At 35.3% G+C, this 14,893-nt stretch overlaps 1 protein-coding gene across 1 annotated transcript in view; it reads right to left on the bottom strand.

Annotated features, from left to right (window-relative positions):
- The window catches only part of CCDC73 (coiled-coil domain containing 73), a 170,139-nt gene that overhangs the window by 20,727 nt on the left and 134,519 nt on the right, over positions 1–14,893 (bottom strand). Inside the window, exons 10-13 of the mRNA XM_059406402.1 lie at positions 13,255–13,383; positions 12,690–12,749; positions 11,208–11,312; positions 3,258–3,368 (exon numbers count right to left, since the gene is read on the bottom strand). Of these exons, the coding sequence (XP_059262385.1) occupies positions 3,258–3,368; positions 11,208–11,312; positions 12,690–12,749; positions 13,255–13,383 (405 nt within the window). The remainder of the gene's footprint in view (positions 1–3,257; positions 3,369–11,207; positions 11,313–12,689; positions 12,750–13,254; positions 13,384–14,893) is intronic.

Raw genomic sequence — 14,893 nt, 5'->3', positions numbered from 1 at the left:
ACGCATTTCAGGCTAGATGTCCTGCAGACACTATACATTTACCAGCTTCCAAATCAAAGTCATTCTTTTCATCTACCAAATCTGCTTCTCCTTTTACATTTCTTATGTGAATTAATGACATTATCATTCTACTTGTTACACTAATCTCAGAGTCATGTTTGACTCCTTTCCCCTTCTAAGATTTATTATATATAAAATACCACTATCCTGCCAATTCTACTTTTAAATGTTTTTTGCATCTATTCCTCGTCTCTGTTCTCACTACCGTTACCCTAATTCACACCCTCATGGAGTCAAGGTTGCATTCTTTACAGTATTCTTGCTGCTCCTTCTCCACAAAGCTGTCCTCCATACTGCTGCAAGAGTGATTTTTCTAGGGGCGCCTGGGTGGCTCAGTGGGTTAAAGCCTCTGACTTCAGCTCAGGTCATGATCTCGGGGTCCTGGGATCGAGCCCCACATCTGGCTCTCTGCTCAGTGGGGAGCCTGCTTCCCCGCCCCCGCACCCCGCCTACCTCTCTGCCTACTTGTGATCTCTGTCTGTCAAATAAATAAATAAAGTCTTTAAAAAAAGAGAGAGAGAGTTATTTTTCTAAAACTCAGATCTGACTATGTCACTTCTCTGCTTTAATATTCTCAGTGACTTTCCATTACTTATAAAGTAAAATTCAAATTCCTTAATAAGGAGCCTCTTGGAAAAGGATCTCAACCTGTTTTCCAATGTCACATTCCACATATCCTATGCTTTATTCAAATCAGACTGCCCATCCCTCTTGAAAATACAGTTTCATGCCTCCAGGATTTTTCCTTTCTTTACCAAATGGAATGCCAACAAGATGGAAAGAGAAGTGTTGGAAATGGGCACACATTGTTGGTGAAACCTTATTTACATGTTCGAGGCCAAACTAGGACCATTTTTTCTCTAAAATTTTCTCCAACATAGCTAAATAGATATGATTTATTTTGTTCTTTCATGGTAATTTGTTAATACTATCAAAACCACTCCATGCTATTGTGGTCAATTTCATAGTTATCTGTCCATTTGAATGTGAGCTCTTTATTGAGCTTTGTCTCTTGGGCATCTCTGAAAATCCAGTACCTAGAATAGTGCCTAATAAACAGTAGATGCTCAACAAATGATATAAATTGAGTTCCTTTTGTGACCTGTGCTTTCCTCTAAATAATTTCTGAATATCCTCGTTTATTGTCTTTTTGTCTCTATATATCCATTAGCTATATTCCTAGTCAAATGAAAACAGATACACATTACACTGTCCTTTGTAATATTTTGATGAATTTTAACTATACTGTCTAAAGATATTCACAAAATTTTATTTGTATAATATCTCTTTCACTGTTTTCTGAGAAAATAGCAGTTTGTATGATTCCATCTTATTTTTATCTGTATCTTTTTAAGTTTTTAAAAACCCATCTTGATCCAATCTTAGTAGCAATACCTTCACTATTCTTCACTCAAGAATGGTGAAAAACTTACATAGCGATAGAAACACAATTAAAGAGCAGATCTAACCTCCCATTCAAGAAAACTCATAAATAGAACCATAGCAGCTTTTTCTTTAAAAAAGAAAAAATTATTTATTTGAGAGAAAGCATGTGCATGAGAGGGCGAGCATGAGCAGTGGGGGGAGGAAGGAGGGGAGAGCGAGAAGCAGACTCCCCTTTGAGCAGGAAGCCTGATGCGGGGCTCAATCCCAGTACCCCGGGATCATGACCTGAGCTGAAGGCAGACGCTTGACTGACTGAGCCACCCAGGCGCCCTCAGCTTTTTCTTAACTATGTTCTGTTTAGTACTAAAGCATATAGAAGTGAAATGATTGTAGAAGCTCAAAAATCCTATTTCACACAAATTTATAGAAATTTGTATGATACAACTTTATAGACTGAGGCCTCACCAGTGAAACTGAAAGGTTATTTTTCTTAATTCAGTGCATTTTTCCTTGTGGGAGGGGCATGGTTATGGTTTCAGGGAAAATGAATGTTTAATTTCTGAGTGCAACTAATCTCTCTTTTTTTGGCATGGTTCACATGTTTCAGTATATCCTCTTTTCATTTTACAGTTCTCCGTATCCTGACAGTACCATTTCCATGATTTTTAAACATCAGGAATGAGAAGGAAGTGTTAGGATGCAATGTGAATTTGCTGAAGTTAGAATGAATATTACTACGCTTGTTGCTTAATAGTGAACTATAGAGAGTAAGCATTTTTCAGTATTCTGATACAGCTAACTATGAAATGCTTTTTGAGATATGGATAAATCTTATTAAATTCATCAGTGAAGACTTGATCTGTCCAAAATACAAATTAAGGGAACATGTTAGCTTGGGAATGAAGTGAAAACTCAAGAGTTACTTGTGTAATAATTTACATCAAAATTATCTATAAGAAAATGCTTATCAAACTGGTATTTAGATACATATTAGTATAAAATATATTATATTATTAAGTATTACAAAAATATAGCATAATTAGTATAAAGGTCCAGAATATAATCTTTCTATCCCAAAATACAGTTTTCATAAACTCATAGTGACCTTCTACTGTGTTCATTCTTTTTAAAGATTCAAAAAGAAATAAAAATACATATTAAAATATAATAATCAGTTTTGGGGCCTACCAATTTTTAAAGTGAAACTTTATATTTTACAACTTTAATTTATACCATCCATTTCATACTTTTATTATCTACTTTACTAAAATGAAAATTTAGTGTAAAATAAATGGATGTGGTTTAAGGAAACAGCTATGTTTATAACATATGAGCTCTTCATGATAAAATGTTAATACTACAGAATTCCACTACCGTACACATGTTCTAAACATGGCTTTAATACATCTCAACAAAACTGCTGAGGAAAGCTAAACAGATCAGCTAATAGTACCTATATAATTATTTTAATCATTTTCTAAAGTACTATGCAGTTGTCTTATGAAAAGGCAAATTAATTTTTCTTTGTCACATATGGGAAGTCATTCAAATTATATATATCAATATTTATATTAATACAAATATACACACATATATATGTGTGATTTTTCATGCATGAAAGCATTATAGGCAATTTTATTAAATTTAGCTTTTCAACAGCATTTACTTTTTGGAAATACAATTGCAAGAAGAATGTGTGTCTGACTCTATTCCTTTATTATTTTTGCAATATTTTCTTAGCATGTAATAGTTATTTTAAATGTCTATAACTACTTAAAATATTTTAATATTTTACTATTTTATAAACCTACATGCTTTTTCCAAGTTCCCAGTGCTTTCTCGTGCTCATTTTGAAGATTAAGGAACTTTTCTTCATTTTCTTTTACCTTCTCCCTTTGCAGCTCATTATCTCTTTCAAGGGTCTGCAATAAAATTAATTATCCAAAAAATAATCAATACCACATTAATGAATTTTGATGTGTTTTATGTTGCTTGGACCTTTGCTTCTAACATGCTGAAAGTGCCATACAGATCAGTGATAATGTGCTATCTCAACAATAATTTTCATAAATTAACAGAAAGGTGCTTATAGTTTAGTTAACAGGAAATAGGGGGAGGTTATGAAAAAGAAATGGCTATAAAAGGGTATAAAAACATTGCCATTATTCAGTTTCACTGCATAAGTTTTAATGTACTGAAAAAGTAATATAAAGTACAGCACTGAAAAATATGAAATGTAGCATAATCCAGCCGAACTCTACTACAAAATTTTAACTACCACAAAACATTTTTTCTGTATCTGTTTATTTTAGAAATTAACTGGCTAGAAAACCCTTAAATATAATTTTAATTTTTTAAATTTCAAATTAACACTTTTTTTAGTACAGGTTCAGTATTCACCATATTAAATTATTACTTCATAAATTAACATAATATAATCACAACTATACAACCCTCTCCCCCCAAAAAACCTTTAAGAGTAAAAATACTATTTTCTAAGACAAGGGTTTTAAAACTCTTAAATTACTGTCACCAATATTATTATGTTTCTTCAGTGTCTGCTGATAATCCAAGTAAACTTCCATAAAAAGATAAATACTTAAGAACTCTACCCACATGTCTAATACATCTGGAATTTTTAAAGTTCATTTGTTTATCATTATTAAAGTTATTTACATTCAGAGTAAACATTTCAAGCCACACAAAGGACAGAGAAAGCAAGGTAACAGTTCTCCTCCCCCAGAGGTAACCACTCTAGCAGATTCTTGCATAGCCTTCCAGAAATTGTCTCTATCTTTTTTAATGCAGATGAGACCATACCATATATATCGTGTTCTTCTGCAATCTGTTTTTTCTTAAAAAAAAAAAAAAAGTATTTCTTGCTTACTCTCCATACCATTAAGTACAGATCTATCTCATTTTAAAGGCCTATGATAGTATTCCATCTATTTAAAGAGTTTTCTATTATATCTAGAATACCAATACACAATGACATAATTATGGAAAATTATGGAAAAATCTAATAAAAAGCATTTTAGAGTTTTAACATTAAAATTCTCCTCCAGCACATAAAAAACATAATTGTGCTTTGATAGCCTTCAGTGAATACCTATTTTGACTGCCTTTACTTCAAGATAATGTAACTCTTTATAGAACTCATGTGTTTTTAATTTATAGGCAAATAATAGAGCAGTTTCTAAATATTTACAATGTGTTTATTTAATAGTGGCTTACTATTTTAATATTCTAACTAATATAGTATCTATTTATACTGATAACACCATATTTTGGAAGAGACATAAATCAAAGTTTAGAGATGTGAGAAAATATACTACAGCATCTAGGTAGTAATAATAAATGACCAAGAGCTGTATATTCTTAAAACAGTGTATCAGATATCAGTTGTTTCCTATCCAGACCCATAGCCTCATCTAAAAGAAAATGCTTATATCAGATACTCTGTTTCCACATTTTGGAGATTTTCCAACCCATTACAATTTGGACCTATTGATCTTTCAGTCTGCTACACTGATGGAGTGACCTCTGAGGATTTCCTTCTCTCTTCTGGGGTTGGTTCTTTTTTTTTTTTTTAAAAGATTTTTATTTATTTATTTGACAGAGAGAGATCACAAGTAGGCAGAGAGGCAGGCAGAGAGAGAGAGAGAGAGGAGGAAACAGGCTCCCCGCCGCACAGAGAGCCCGATTCGGGACTCGATCCCAGGACCCTGAGATCATGACCTGAGCCGAAGGCAGCGGCTTAACCCACTTAGCCACCCAGGCGCCCTGGGGTTGGTTCTTGGTTCCTAGATCCTATTGTTTCCTCTTACCTGGTTTATTCCCTTGTCTTGGTAAAGTAAACCTTCCTTTACTTCTTGATAAAGGAGGCACAGGTGGCACATTTTTTGAGGTCCTGCATGCCTGAAAATACCTTTTTCTACCAACACATAATGATTCATGTAGCCAAATACAGTACAATTCTGCTTTAGAAATCAATTTCTCAGGGGCGCCTGGGTGCCTTGGTCCGTTGAGCTTTCAAATCTTGGTTTGGGCTCAGGTCATGATGTCAGGGTCATGAGACTGAGCCCCACGTGAGGCTCCACACTCAGCAGGGAGTAACCTTGTGTCTCTCGCTCTCCCTCTGGTCCCCCCCCCTTCTCTGTTTCTCAAATAAATAAACAAAATATTTTTTTTAAAAAATCAATTTCTCTCCAAGCACTGAAGGCATGGTTCTATTATCTTCTGTCTTCCAGCACTACCCGCGAGAAGCCGGAAGTCATCATGCTGCCATTCTTCTTAATCCTTTGTGTGTGACCTAATTCTTTTGTCCACAGTTTTAGAATCTTCTTTTAGTATAAAATTTCATAATGATATACATTGGTGTTGAGCAAAACAAACTCAAATTCTTCAGTTCTAGGTTACATTCCCATTACTTCTTTGGTCATCTCCTCTCCATTTTCCCTGTTCTCTCTGAAATTCACCAGATGTCTTGGAGCGAATCCCTAATATTCATTCCCTTCTGTTTTCCATCTTGTCTTTTGGTTCTACCTTCCAGAATATTATCTCAATATTACCCTCCAATTTTTCATTGTACTTTTTATGTCTGCTGAAATATTTATTTTAAAGGTTCTCTTTTATTCTTGAGTGTTTCTTTTTCTAAAGACTCCTAATTCTTGTTTTTGTGGATTAATAAATATATTTCTCTTAATGGAGTGTGTTCTCTTAGATTCTCTCATTTTTTTTTCATTATCCTGTTAGTTTTGTCTGATTTTCCTGGTAGAGACTTTGTTCAAGAGCCCAGTGATCCTTAACTACATGTTCATGTTAAAAATAAGTATTAAAAAGCTGGCTAAAAGTTTTGTCAAATGATGGGCTTTGCTGTAGGTTGATCTGGTTGAGCAGTTTCACTGGGAGCACTTAACTGGAACAGCCTGAGCAAGTCAGTTCCCGAAGAAAGGAATCTTCGTTCTCCTGTCTGGAAGCAGTAAGGCTGGCTGTCCTCTAAATCGGGAAACAGAGCGGGAGGTCTCAGATGTCAGTACTTAGACTTCCACCCTGTTTTCAATATAATTCTGTCAGTAACATATATTGGTAAACTGGCTCCAAACTTTCTTTTTATAGACTTTGCCAATTTGAAACATTCCAGCCACGGGCAATTTCAATCACAACCAGCTCACAGAATGACAACAGCTCTAACAAATAGCTCCCCTGGTATAAGCCGTCTCCATGACACTACTGAATTTCCCCACCTCAGCTGTCCCTCAAACTCTCCAACATAAATCTCCAATCTCCTGCCAAGTAGAAGACAGGCAGTGCCATGTACGCAAGATAGGGAAGAGACTTTGAGGGAAGCTAGCTTCTCGCTTCTTCCACAGGTCTTCTAGCTCCTGGCTTCAGTCGCACATTAGCTTCTGAGGCACACCGCGCTTGCAGTTCCTGAGCATTCCTGCACCTCTGGCCTGGGTTTCTACTTTCATTTGCTAAGTGAGTTGCTTATTTTCCATTTGGTTCCCACTTAAAACTTAATTTTTTTAAAAAAGATTTTATTTATTTATCAGAGTGAGCACAGGCAGACAGAGTGGCAGGCAAAGGCAGATGGAGAGGCAGGCTCCCGCTGAGCAAGGAGCCCGATGTGGGACTCGATCCCAGGATGCTGGGATCATGACCTGAGCCGAAGACAGTGCCTTAATCAACTGAGCCACCCAGGAGTCCCTAAAACTTAATTTTTATTATTTCTTCTCTTTACTTGTCCCTGTGGATTTATTAATGTCATTTTATTGCAATTTCAGAAGGAAACAGAAGATAAGGTGTGGGTTCAATTCAATATGTTTAACCAGAAGCCCAGATCTGGCAACATCTGAACTTTGGAAGAGTCTGAATGGATTCATTTTTAATCATTCATTAATTTAATAAAACATAATGAGCTCCGATTATGTGCCAGATACTCTTTTAGGCTCTTAATGCTACATGCATGAAACTATTAATATTCTCAAGGAATTTAGACTCTCATAGAAAATTATTTGTATCTGCATGAAGAAACTTAAAAACCATCCTGAAAAAGTGGATATTGCAGCAAGTCAAAATAAAATCCTCTATTAATGTTTTAATATACCAAAAACTAAGTAATTTACCCTGGTTAATACTATGACTATCGGAGCAAACTAAGTAAATTATTCTTGTTAACACTATGACTACAGCAGTAGAACTACATTTACATTTAGACTAAACTATAATTAAATCATAGTAGAAAATACTCTCTGTCTTGGGAATTCAGGTTTCTATTCTTCAAACTGTACTGTCAAAAAAATAAGACAGATGACAGCATGATTGCAGAGCACTGAAAAAAAGTAGGCCATTATGAAGAGTAATGATCCCTTTTAATATAGGTGGAATTAGAATGCTCCTCAAGAAAAACACTTGAGATACCTATTCGGCATAATCCTCAGCAACAGTTCAACATTAATATTTGTTATACTATATATCAGTGGTTCTCCAACACCAGTCTGTAAACCAGTACTGACTCATAACAAAATGTCATTAGTTAATGGCAAACAAAGTCTATACAAGTCACCAAAGGTCTTTTCTTGTAAAGGACTGTATCTATTCTGGGATTATATCCTTAACATGTGGGGTTAGAATATTCTTTTTTATAAAATAAAAATGATGACAGATGGTGTTGCTCATTTTTAATGTCCTTACTTATCAAAATAAAAAGCTGATAGTTCTATCCTGTTCTTGACATTACTTTGCCTGAAATTTCCATTCGAAATTTAGTTTCTCTATGTACTATCGAGGCTCAAATAATAATGGTGCTAGTTAAAGAGGCATCTGGATTATCTAAGATATTGGCACTTAGAGGTAAAAACTCTGGAACCATAGATATATTCCCTGTTAACTCAAAGAACACATGACTGTGTCTACTGCACGCTCTGCAGAATTCAACAACACATAAACATGGCATTTAGAGCTCATGAAGGGTAATTTAAAAAGTGGTTTTCGAGTAAGTGATCTAACAAAAGTGGCAGGTCTCACAGATCTAGGAAGAATACATTAACAATGCAGTGTTGAAGAAACAGTGCTAGAGTATATAATCAGCTCAAAAATTTAGTTTTGGGTTTGCCACTAATTAGGAAACCTTGAACTCTATCGCTTACACTTTTTGGATCTCTAGTTCACTGTGAAATGAAATGATGGGATTGGCTGATCACCAATATTTTGTCCGGCCTAAAAAAATCTGTTTCAACTCCTTTAAATGGACAATATAATAATCCTGATAACTGCTGCTCATAAAGAATTTGGGTAAATTTTATTCTGTGTTTCTTGGGAGAAGATTCAAAATACTAAAAGTTCCAGTCATCTATCTATAGGGTAGGTAAAAAAAGATGGGGAGATACTTGCTTATAACTGTACTTTCAGAGAAATTTTTTTTACTAGTATTACTGGAGGAACTGAAGAGTTTAAGAGGAAGGAAGAGTCTGACGCCAGCATACTTCTTCCCTCTCTTAGGTCTAAGTTTTACAGTACTGGGGGCAGGAAAGAGAAATGAAGAAGGCAAAGCTCTCTGTACATGATTAGTCAAAGAACATCAATGGTGAGGAGACAAATCTTGCATTGTTTAGGTTAAGTGTGGTTCCATTCAATGATGATGAAGTCAGTACAATTTGTGGGGCCCAACACAAAATGAAAAAGGCAGTGAAAACACACTATATTAAAGGCACCAAAGTACAAAACCTCTTCCTTCCTTCAGGGTCTTTCTTTCTCTCCCTGTCAACTTATCATGGTACTTTTTATTTTCTATTTAACCTCATGGATCCCTGGACAGGGGGAAACTCACAGGGCAAATGCAGATCCTCACAGATGCTTAAGAACCTCACCACACAGCTTAGCTCAAGCAAAATCCACCAGCTACAGGGTTCTACCTCCTGCAGGCTACTAGACCCATACACTGTGCCCTAGCTGGAGGTGGGCAAGCCAATCCTTCTGTCCCATGATAAATGGGTAACCCCCAACCAACCGCAACTGCCAGGCAGGGATATACCTCAGTATCTGGACTGAGGGACTCACTCCCTGCCAAGTCATCTACCTAATGTGCCAACACACTGCCAACCAGAGACACCAGATGCTGCAAGGCACATACAATGGACCCAGACCCTCACTGTTATATTTAGGCCTCCACTAAAGGTAAGGAACAACAGTAGAACACAGATCTTTCCCCACCAATGTGACCACAACAGTGGTGGGGCAGAAGCAGACAGGATGAGGACAGGCAGGGCCCCAGATAACAAAGCATGGAAGAGACAGCAGTCAAAAACTGGTCCTAAAAGTCAGCAGGAGACAGGAGAAAGCTTAGGCTCCAAGCGCCTAATGCATGCTCCGTTTTCCCATCAGACGTAATTGAAAAACATAAATTCAAATATAAAAATTAATAAAAATTTTAAGAGAGTGAGCCTAGAAGGTTAAACCTGAAACACAAAACCCTTCTGAGTATGGGTCTCTATGCAGCTGCACCAATTACACACCCAGGAAGTTGGCCTTGGCCTCCGCTGACAGTGGTCTTTACATGGGAGGCCACTGTAGTTTTTTTGTTTTGTTTTGTTTTTGTTTTTGTTTTTTTTATTTTTTCAGTGTTCCAAGATTCATTGTTTAGGCACCACACCCAGTGTTCCATGCAATATGTGCCCTCAGGCTCACACATCCTCCCATTCCCCTCCCCTCCAAAACCCTCAGTTTGTTTCTCAGAGTCCAGAGTCTCTCATGCTTTGTCTTCCCCTCCAACTTCCCCCAATTCACTTTTCCTTTCCTTCTCCTAATGTCCTCCATGCTATTCCTTATGCTTCACAAGTAAGTGAAACCGTAAGAAATGTTCAGCTTCACCTTCACTACCAAGAATCCCTTCAAAGGAGCACAAATATCTTCCACCAGTCACCCCAGTGAAGCACATTCCCAGCTCCTTCTCTTACATTGGACATCCCATCTTGGCCAGTGGCACACAGGACAATTTCTGTCCTTCCACTAACTTCCATGTTCCTTCATGGGGAGCCACCAAAGTTCTCTCTACTACATCTTTCCTGGGCCATATAGTATCAGAACAAGCATACTACATTTCAAGCCCCATTGGTACATGTCACTCCAAAAACTTTTGTCCTTAAAATCTCTGGACCATATCTGTGCATTTGTCTATATGTTCTTGGTAGAATTCCAAACTTTAAGAAACATATGCCAAGTTCTTCCACATGAACTTATCAGATTTTACTCTAGCAACACTAGAATGGACCTACAGCATCTCAAGCATCCATCTACAAAAAAAGATGGCACTTTCCCCTTTTTGTACTCCAGTCTTTACATGATTTTCACGTAGACTCCTTCATGTAGTTTATGAAGGAAAATGTACTCCCAACATCCTTCCCAACCAGGGATGTAATAGAAAAGCCTCTCTTTTGAACTCTCACTCCCAAGACATCAGTGATGATAACGTCCTTCCTCCTTCAATCATTTTTTTGGGTCTGCCCTCAGTTACTGGAAGTTCACTAACTGCTCTCTTATATTCTCAGTTTTGGTTTTGGTCACAATTCTAAGACAAAGAAAAAGAATCCCATCCAATCTGTTACATAATAAAGTCAGATACTTGATAATTGATACCAAGTTGATGATATATCTTACCCCTAAAATTCAAAATGATCTTGGATAAAGTTGGACAGATAAATTTAACTAGACAGGTAAAGCTCCTTAAATGGAAATATATTTTCTATATCTCTATATACAACCTGATTCTTTTCTTTTAACATCTTCAAATTTGCTTCCAGTTCAGTACTAACTTGAGTTTTATGCTGAAGTAACTGTTGCATATGTTGGAAAGAAATGATGATATCCTTTAAAAAATTATAAATAAGGTATATCAGTTGGAAGAATTTTAAGACTGTATGTATGTTTCTAAATTCACTCTTAAACTACATTTTCTAATTTCTTAACTTACCTTTATAGTTTAATTTCAACAGCATAATAAATAAGAGTGAAAGAAACTAGTAGCACATTTTATTAAATATATAAAATTATACTAAATATATAAAATAATTACATTATATGATTGTTATATCCAAGAGTTTTTCAAATAACTAATAGTTTTTTGAAAGGGATCATGAATTATGAGACACTACTGGAAAATGTGAAGTATTTAAAACCAAATCTTTTGTTGGCTTGTCTTAAAAACAGTAAATCTATCATTACTGAAACGTCGTATTGCTAATGAGCTAGGATGTCACAGTATATATTCAGAATAAAATGGAGGAAAAACAGAAAAACAGAGGGGACAAAAAAAGAAACAGGAGAACTTTTCTTTCACAGACGTTTTTTAAATAGAGGAATTATAAATATCAAATAGATTCAAAGAGTATAACATCCTATAAATGCATGCTCTAAGCATACATACATTTCAATAATTATCTGTTAGGGTACCAATGGTCTAAATTATCAAGGAAAAAACTGATTTATTACTCTTTTCATTTATCAAATATTTTCATATAATATTTTTCCAAATGTATTAAGACATAATTAACAGGGGTGCCTGGGTGACTCAGTGGGTTAAGCCTCTGCTTTCGCCTCAGGTCATGTTCTCAGGGGCCTGGAATCAAGGCCCACATCGGGCTCTCTGCTCAACGGGGAGTCTGCTTCCCCCTCTCTCTGCCTACTTGAGATTTCTGTCAAATGGATAAAAAAAATATTTAAAAAAAAAAGACTTAACTGACAAATAACATTCTGTAAACTCAAGTTGTACAACATGATTTGATAGATACATATAGTGTTAAATGATTCCCCTAATAAGATTAATTAACGTCTCTATCACTTCACATAATTACCTTTTTTGTGTGTGTGGTGAGAACATTTATGATCTACTTTCTCTTTTTTTTTAATGATCTACTCTCTTAACATTCAAATATATAACACAATTTTGTTAACTAAAACCATCATGCTGTACATTAAACCCCCAGAACTTATTCATCTCATACCTGAAGTTTGTACCCTTGGACAAACCTCTCCTTATTCCTTGGCTTTATTTTTTAATGTAGCATATGTGAGACCTGGTTAAAAAGGTACATGTGCATCCATTAAATAGGCTCTGAGTGTTTACTATGTGCCAGGAAATTGACCTAAACATGATTCCATTTGTTATTTAACTTAATTTATTTCCCATATTATATCCGGTTTTAAAAAATATTTACTGGCTCCCAAAATATCTTATGATTGCTTGCCTTTTTTGCTTCTTGAATATGTGTGATCTCTTCATTAATCTTCTTATTTAATTCCAACTCCTTTAAAAAATGAGTAATTTTCAAGTTATGATATAAAATTCAGCAAATTCTACATTTAATTCAGTGATCCATATGTTTAGGAGAGTCATGACCCCTTCTTACCCCAGAGTACCAACATTTGTTTGCTGGTGAAGTAGTGGCTCCTAGTGAAATAAAGGGGGTAGGAGATGCCCAACATACGCTGCTGTGTAAATTTATAAATATTCATGTCAAAAAAATTACAAAATTCTCATCTCCTAAAGCTTTTCTGGAGATGCCACTGTACCATAGATTACCTGACATTATATGAGAGTGGAAATACAATGGTTTACAGACAAATTTTATTGTCTTAAATTCTTGTTTATAATGGCAAAAATTGCCTAATAATGAAAAATAATTCACGGTATCTTTTTTTTTTTTTACTACGTATGTTAACTTTACCAAGAAGGAACATTTTAATATTATAAGCCTGAAATTCTCATTTTACAAAAACACTATACAAACATGAATATATTTGATTAAATACCATGTTGAATCTTTCCTGAAGTTCTTGAAATTTCTGTTCTTTAATTGTTAAATGGATGTTTTCTTCTCCCATCTTATGTTGACATGTGACCTTGGACTTTATCAAGTCTGACGTAACTTTTTTTAGTTCCTTAGCATAAGAAATATAAAAAGTTCAGTATAAACATTTTATCAAAGTGAGATATTTTTTGACAGTTTTAAAGTCCATTTTAAATGTATCATTATAATTTACTGTACTTCACATATCAAGATAATACTACTGATCCATAAAGTTCTATTTCCCCTAGTTCCAAGATAATTAGCCAAGGTGGGAATGCTATAAAGAGAGAATGCATGATTTTTTCCCTAAAAAGAGCATTCTAACCAAAATAACTAACCTACCAGAAGTAGGGTATTTTTATTTATTATTTATTCAAAAAAATCTACAGAGATAAAAAATAATAAAAGATTATCGATTTCCAAGTTCCCTAGCACCTAATAAGAAAAATTTATGTGAGAAATAATCATAATCTAATGTGATGAGGGCTATATTACAGAAATGTATAGAAGCATAAAGAAGAAAAAGATTGGGGTGCCTGGGTGGCTCAATGGGTTGGGGCCTCTGCCTTGAGTCTTTAAGTCTTTAAATCTAATTGAGCCTTTAAAGATAAACTTGCAAAGAGGACAAAAAAGTAGCCATTCCAGACAAAAAGACTATGCATGCACAAACATACAGAAACATGAAACAGTATGGCACTTTTCAGGGAAACAGAATAGGTTACGGCTGGAGCTAATATGTAATGGACGAGGGAGCGGAGTAGAGTACTCATGGTTATGGCTAGAAATCTGACAGGATTCAAGTATTTGAAAGGGCTTTATAGGCCAAGATAAAAAGAGCTTTAATTTTATCGTATAGGCAATAAGGAATTAATAATTGAAGGATTTTGAGTAGGAGAAAGACATAAGATTTGTAATTCAGAAAAATAACTCTAGCATCATTACAGATTATTAGAATTGAAGAAGGTACAAAAGAAGTCTTCATTTGTGAAGTTACACGTCCATTGAGCTTAATAGCTATCATCCAAATACATTAAAATTCTGAAATACCAACTTCTGAATTGGTGTGTAATTTATTATTCTGCTGTTCTGTGGATACTGACTATATTAAATATTCAAGAACCCAATTTTCACATTTTTAACTACATAGTATCTCACTTCCCTTTAAATTTTGGAGGAATTCTACATTATGAGTCCACTGTCCACTAGACAAGCCAGAAATGCCAGATAGTAGATTTTTAAGCATGAGGCTAGATTCTGCTAATCAGATGTACCCATCCTGGATACTGGATCAGGAAGCAATATCACAAGGAACAAGAACTGCTACAAATCCTTCTGCTATAGGCTTTAGGGACAATGGTAGTAACATCACATTTCCATGGACAACAATGGTACCACTAAAGCAGAAGCAGCATCCACGATAGTCAACAGTGACAGTACAACCTACAATGTATAATGGTCTGTGTGGAAGTTGGTTTATGGTGTGTGGTCTTGGATATTCCAAAGCTTCCCTTGTTTCTGACCATTTTCTAAGTCTGAGATGACCAACATCTAAATTCCTTGGCTGACAAAAATCATCTTAGAGTTAAGAATCCTTAGAGTTA

Source organism: Mustela nigripes, chromosome 1, assembly GCF_022355385.1.
Source record: "Mustela nigripes isolate SB6536 chromosome 1, MUSNIG.SB6536, whole genome shotgun sequence".
NCBI classification, from domain to species: Eukaryota; Metazoa; Chordata; class Mammalia; order Carnivora; family Mustelidae; genus Mustela; species Mustela nigripes.
Note: the sequence above shows the minus strand (reverse complement) of the source record. Positions and strands in the feature narration are given on the sequence as shown.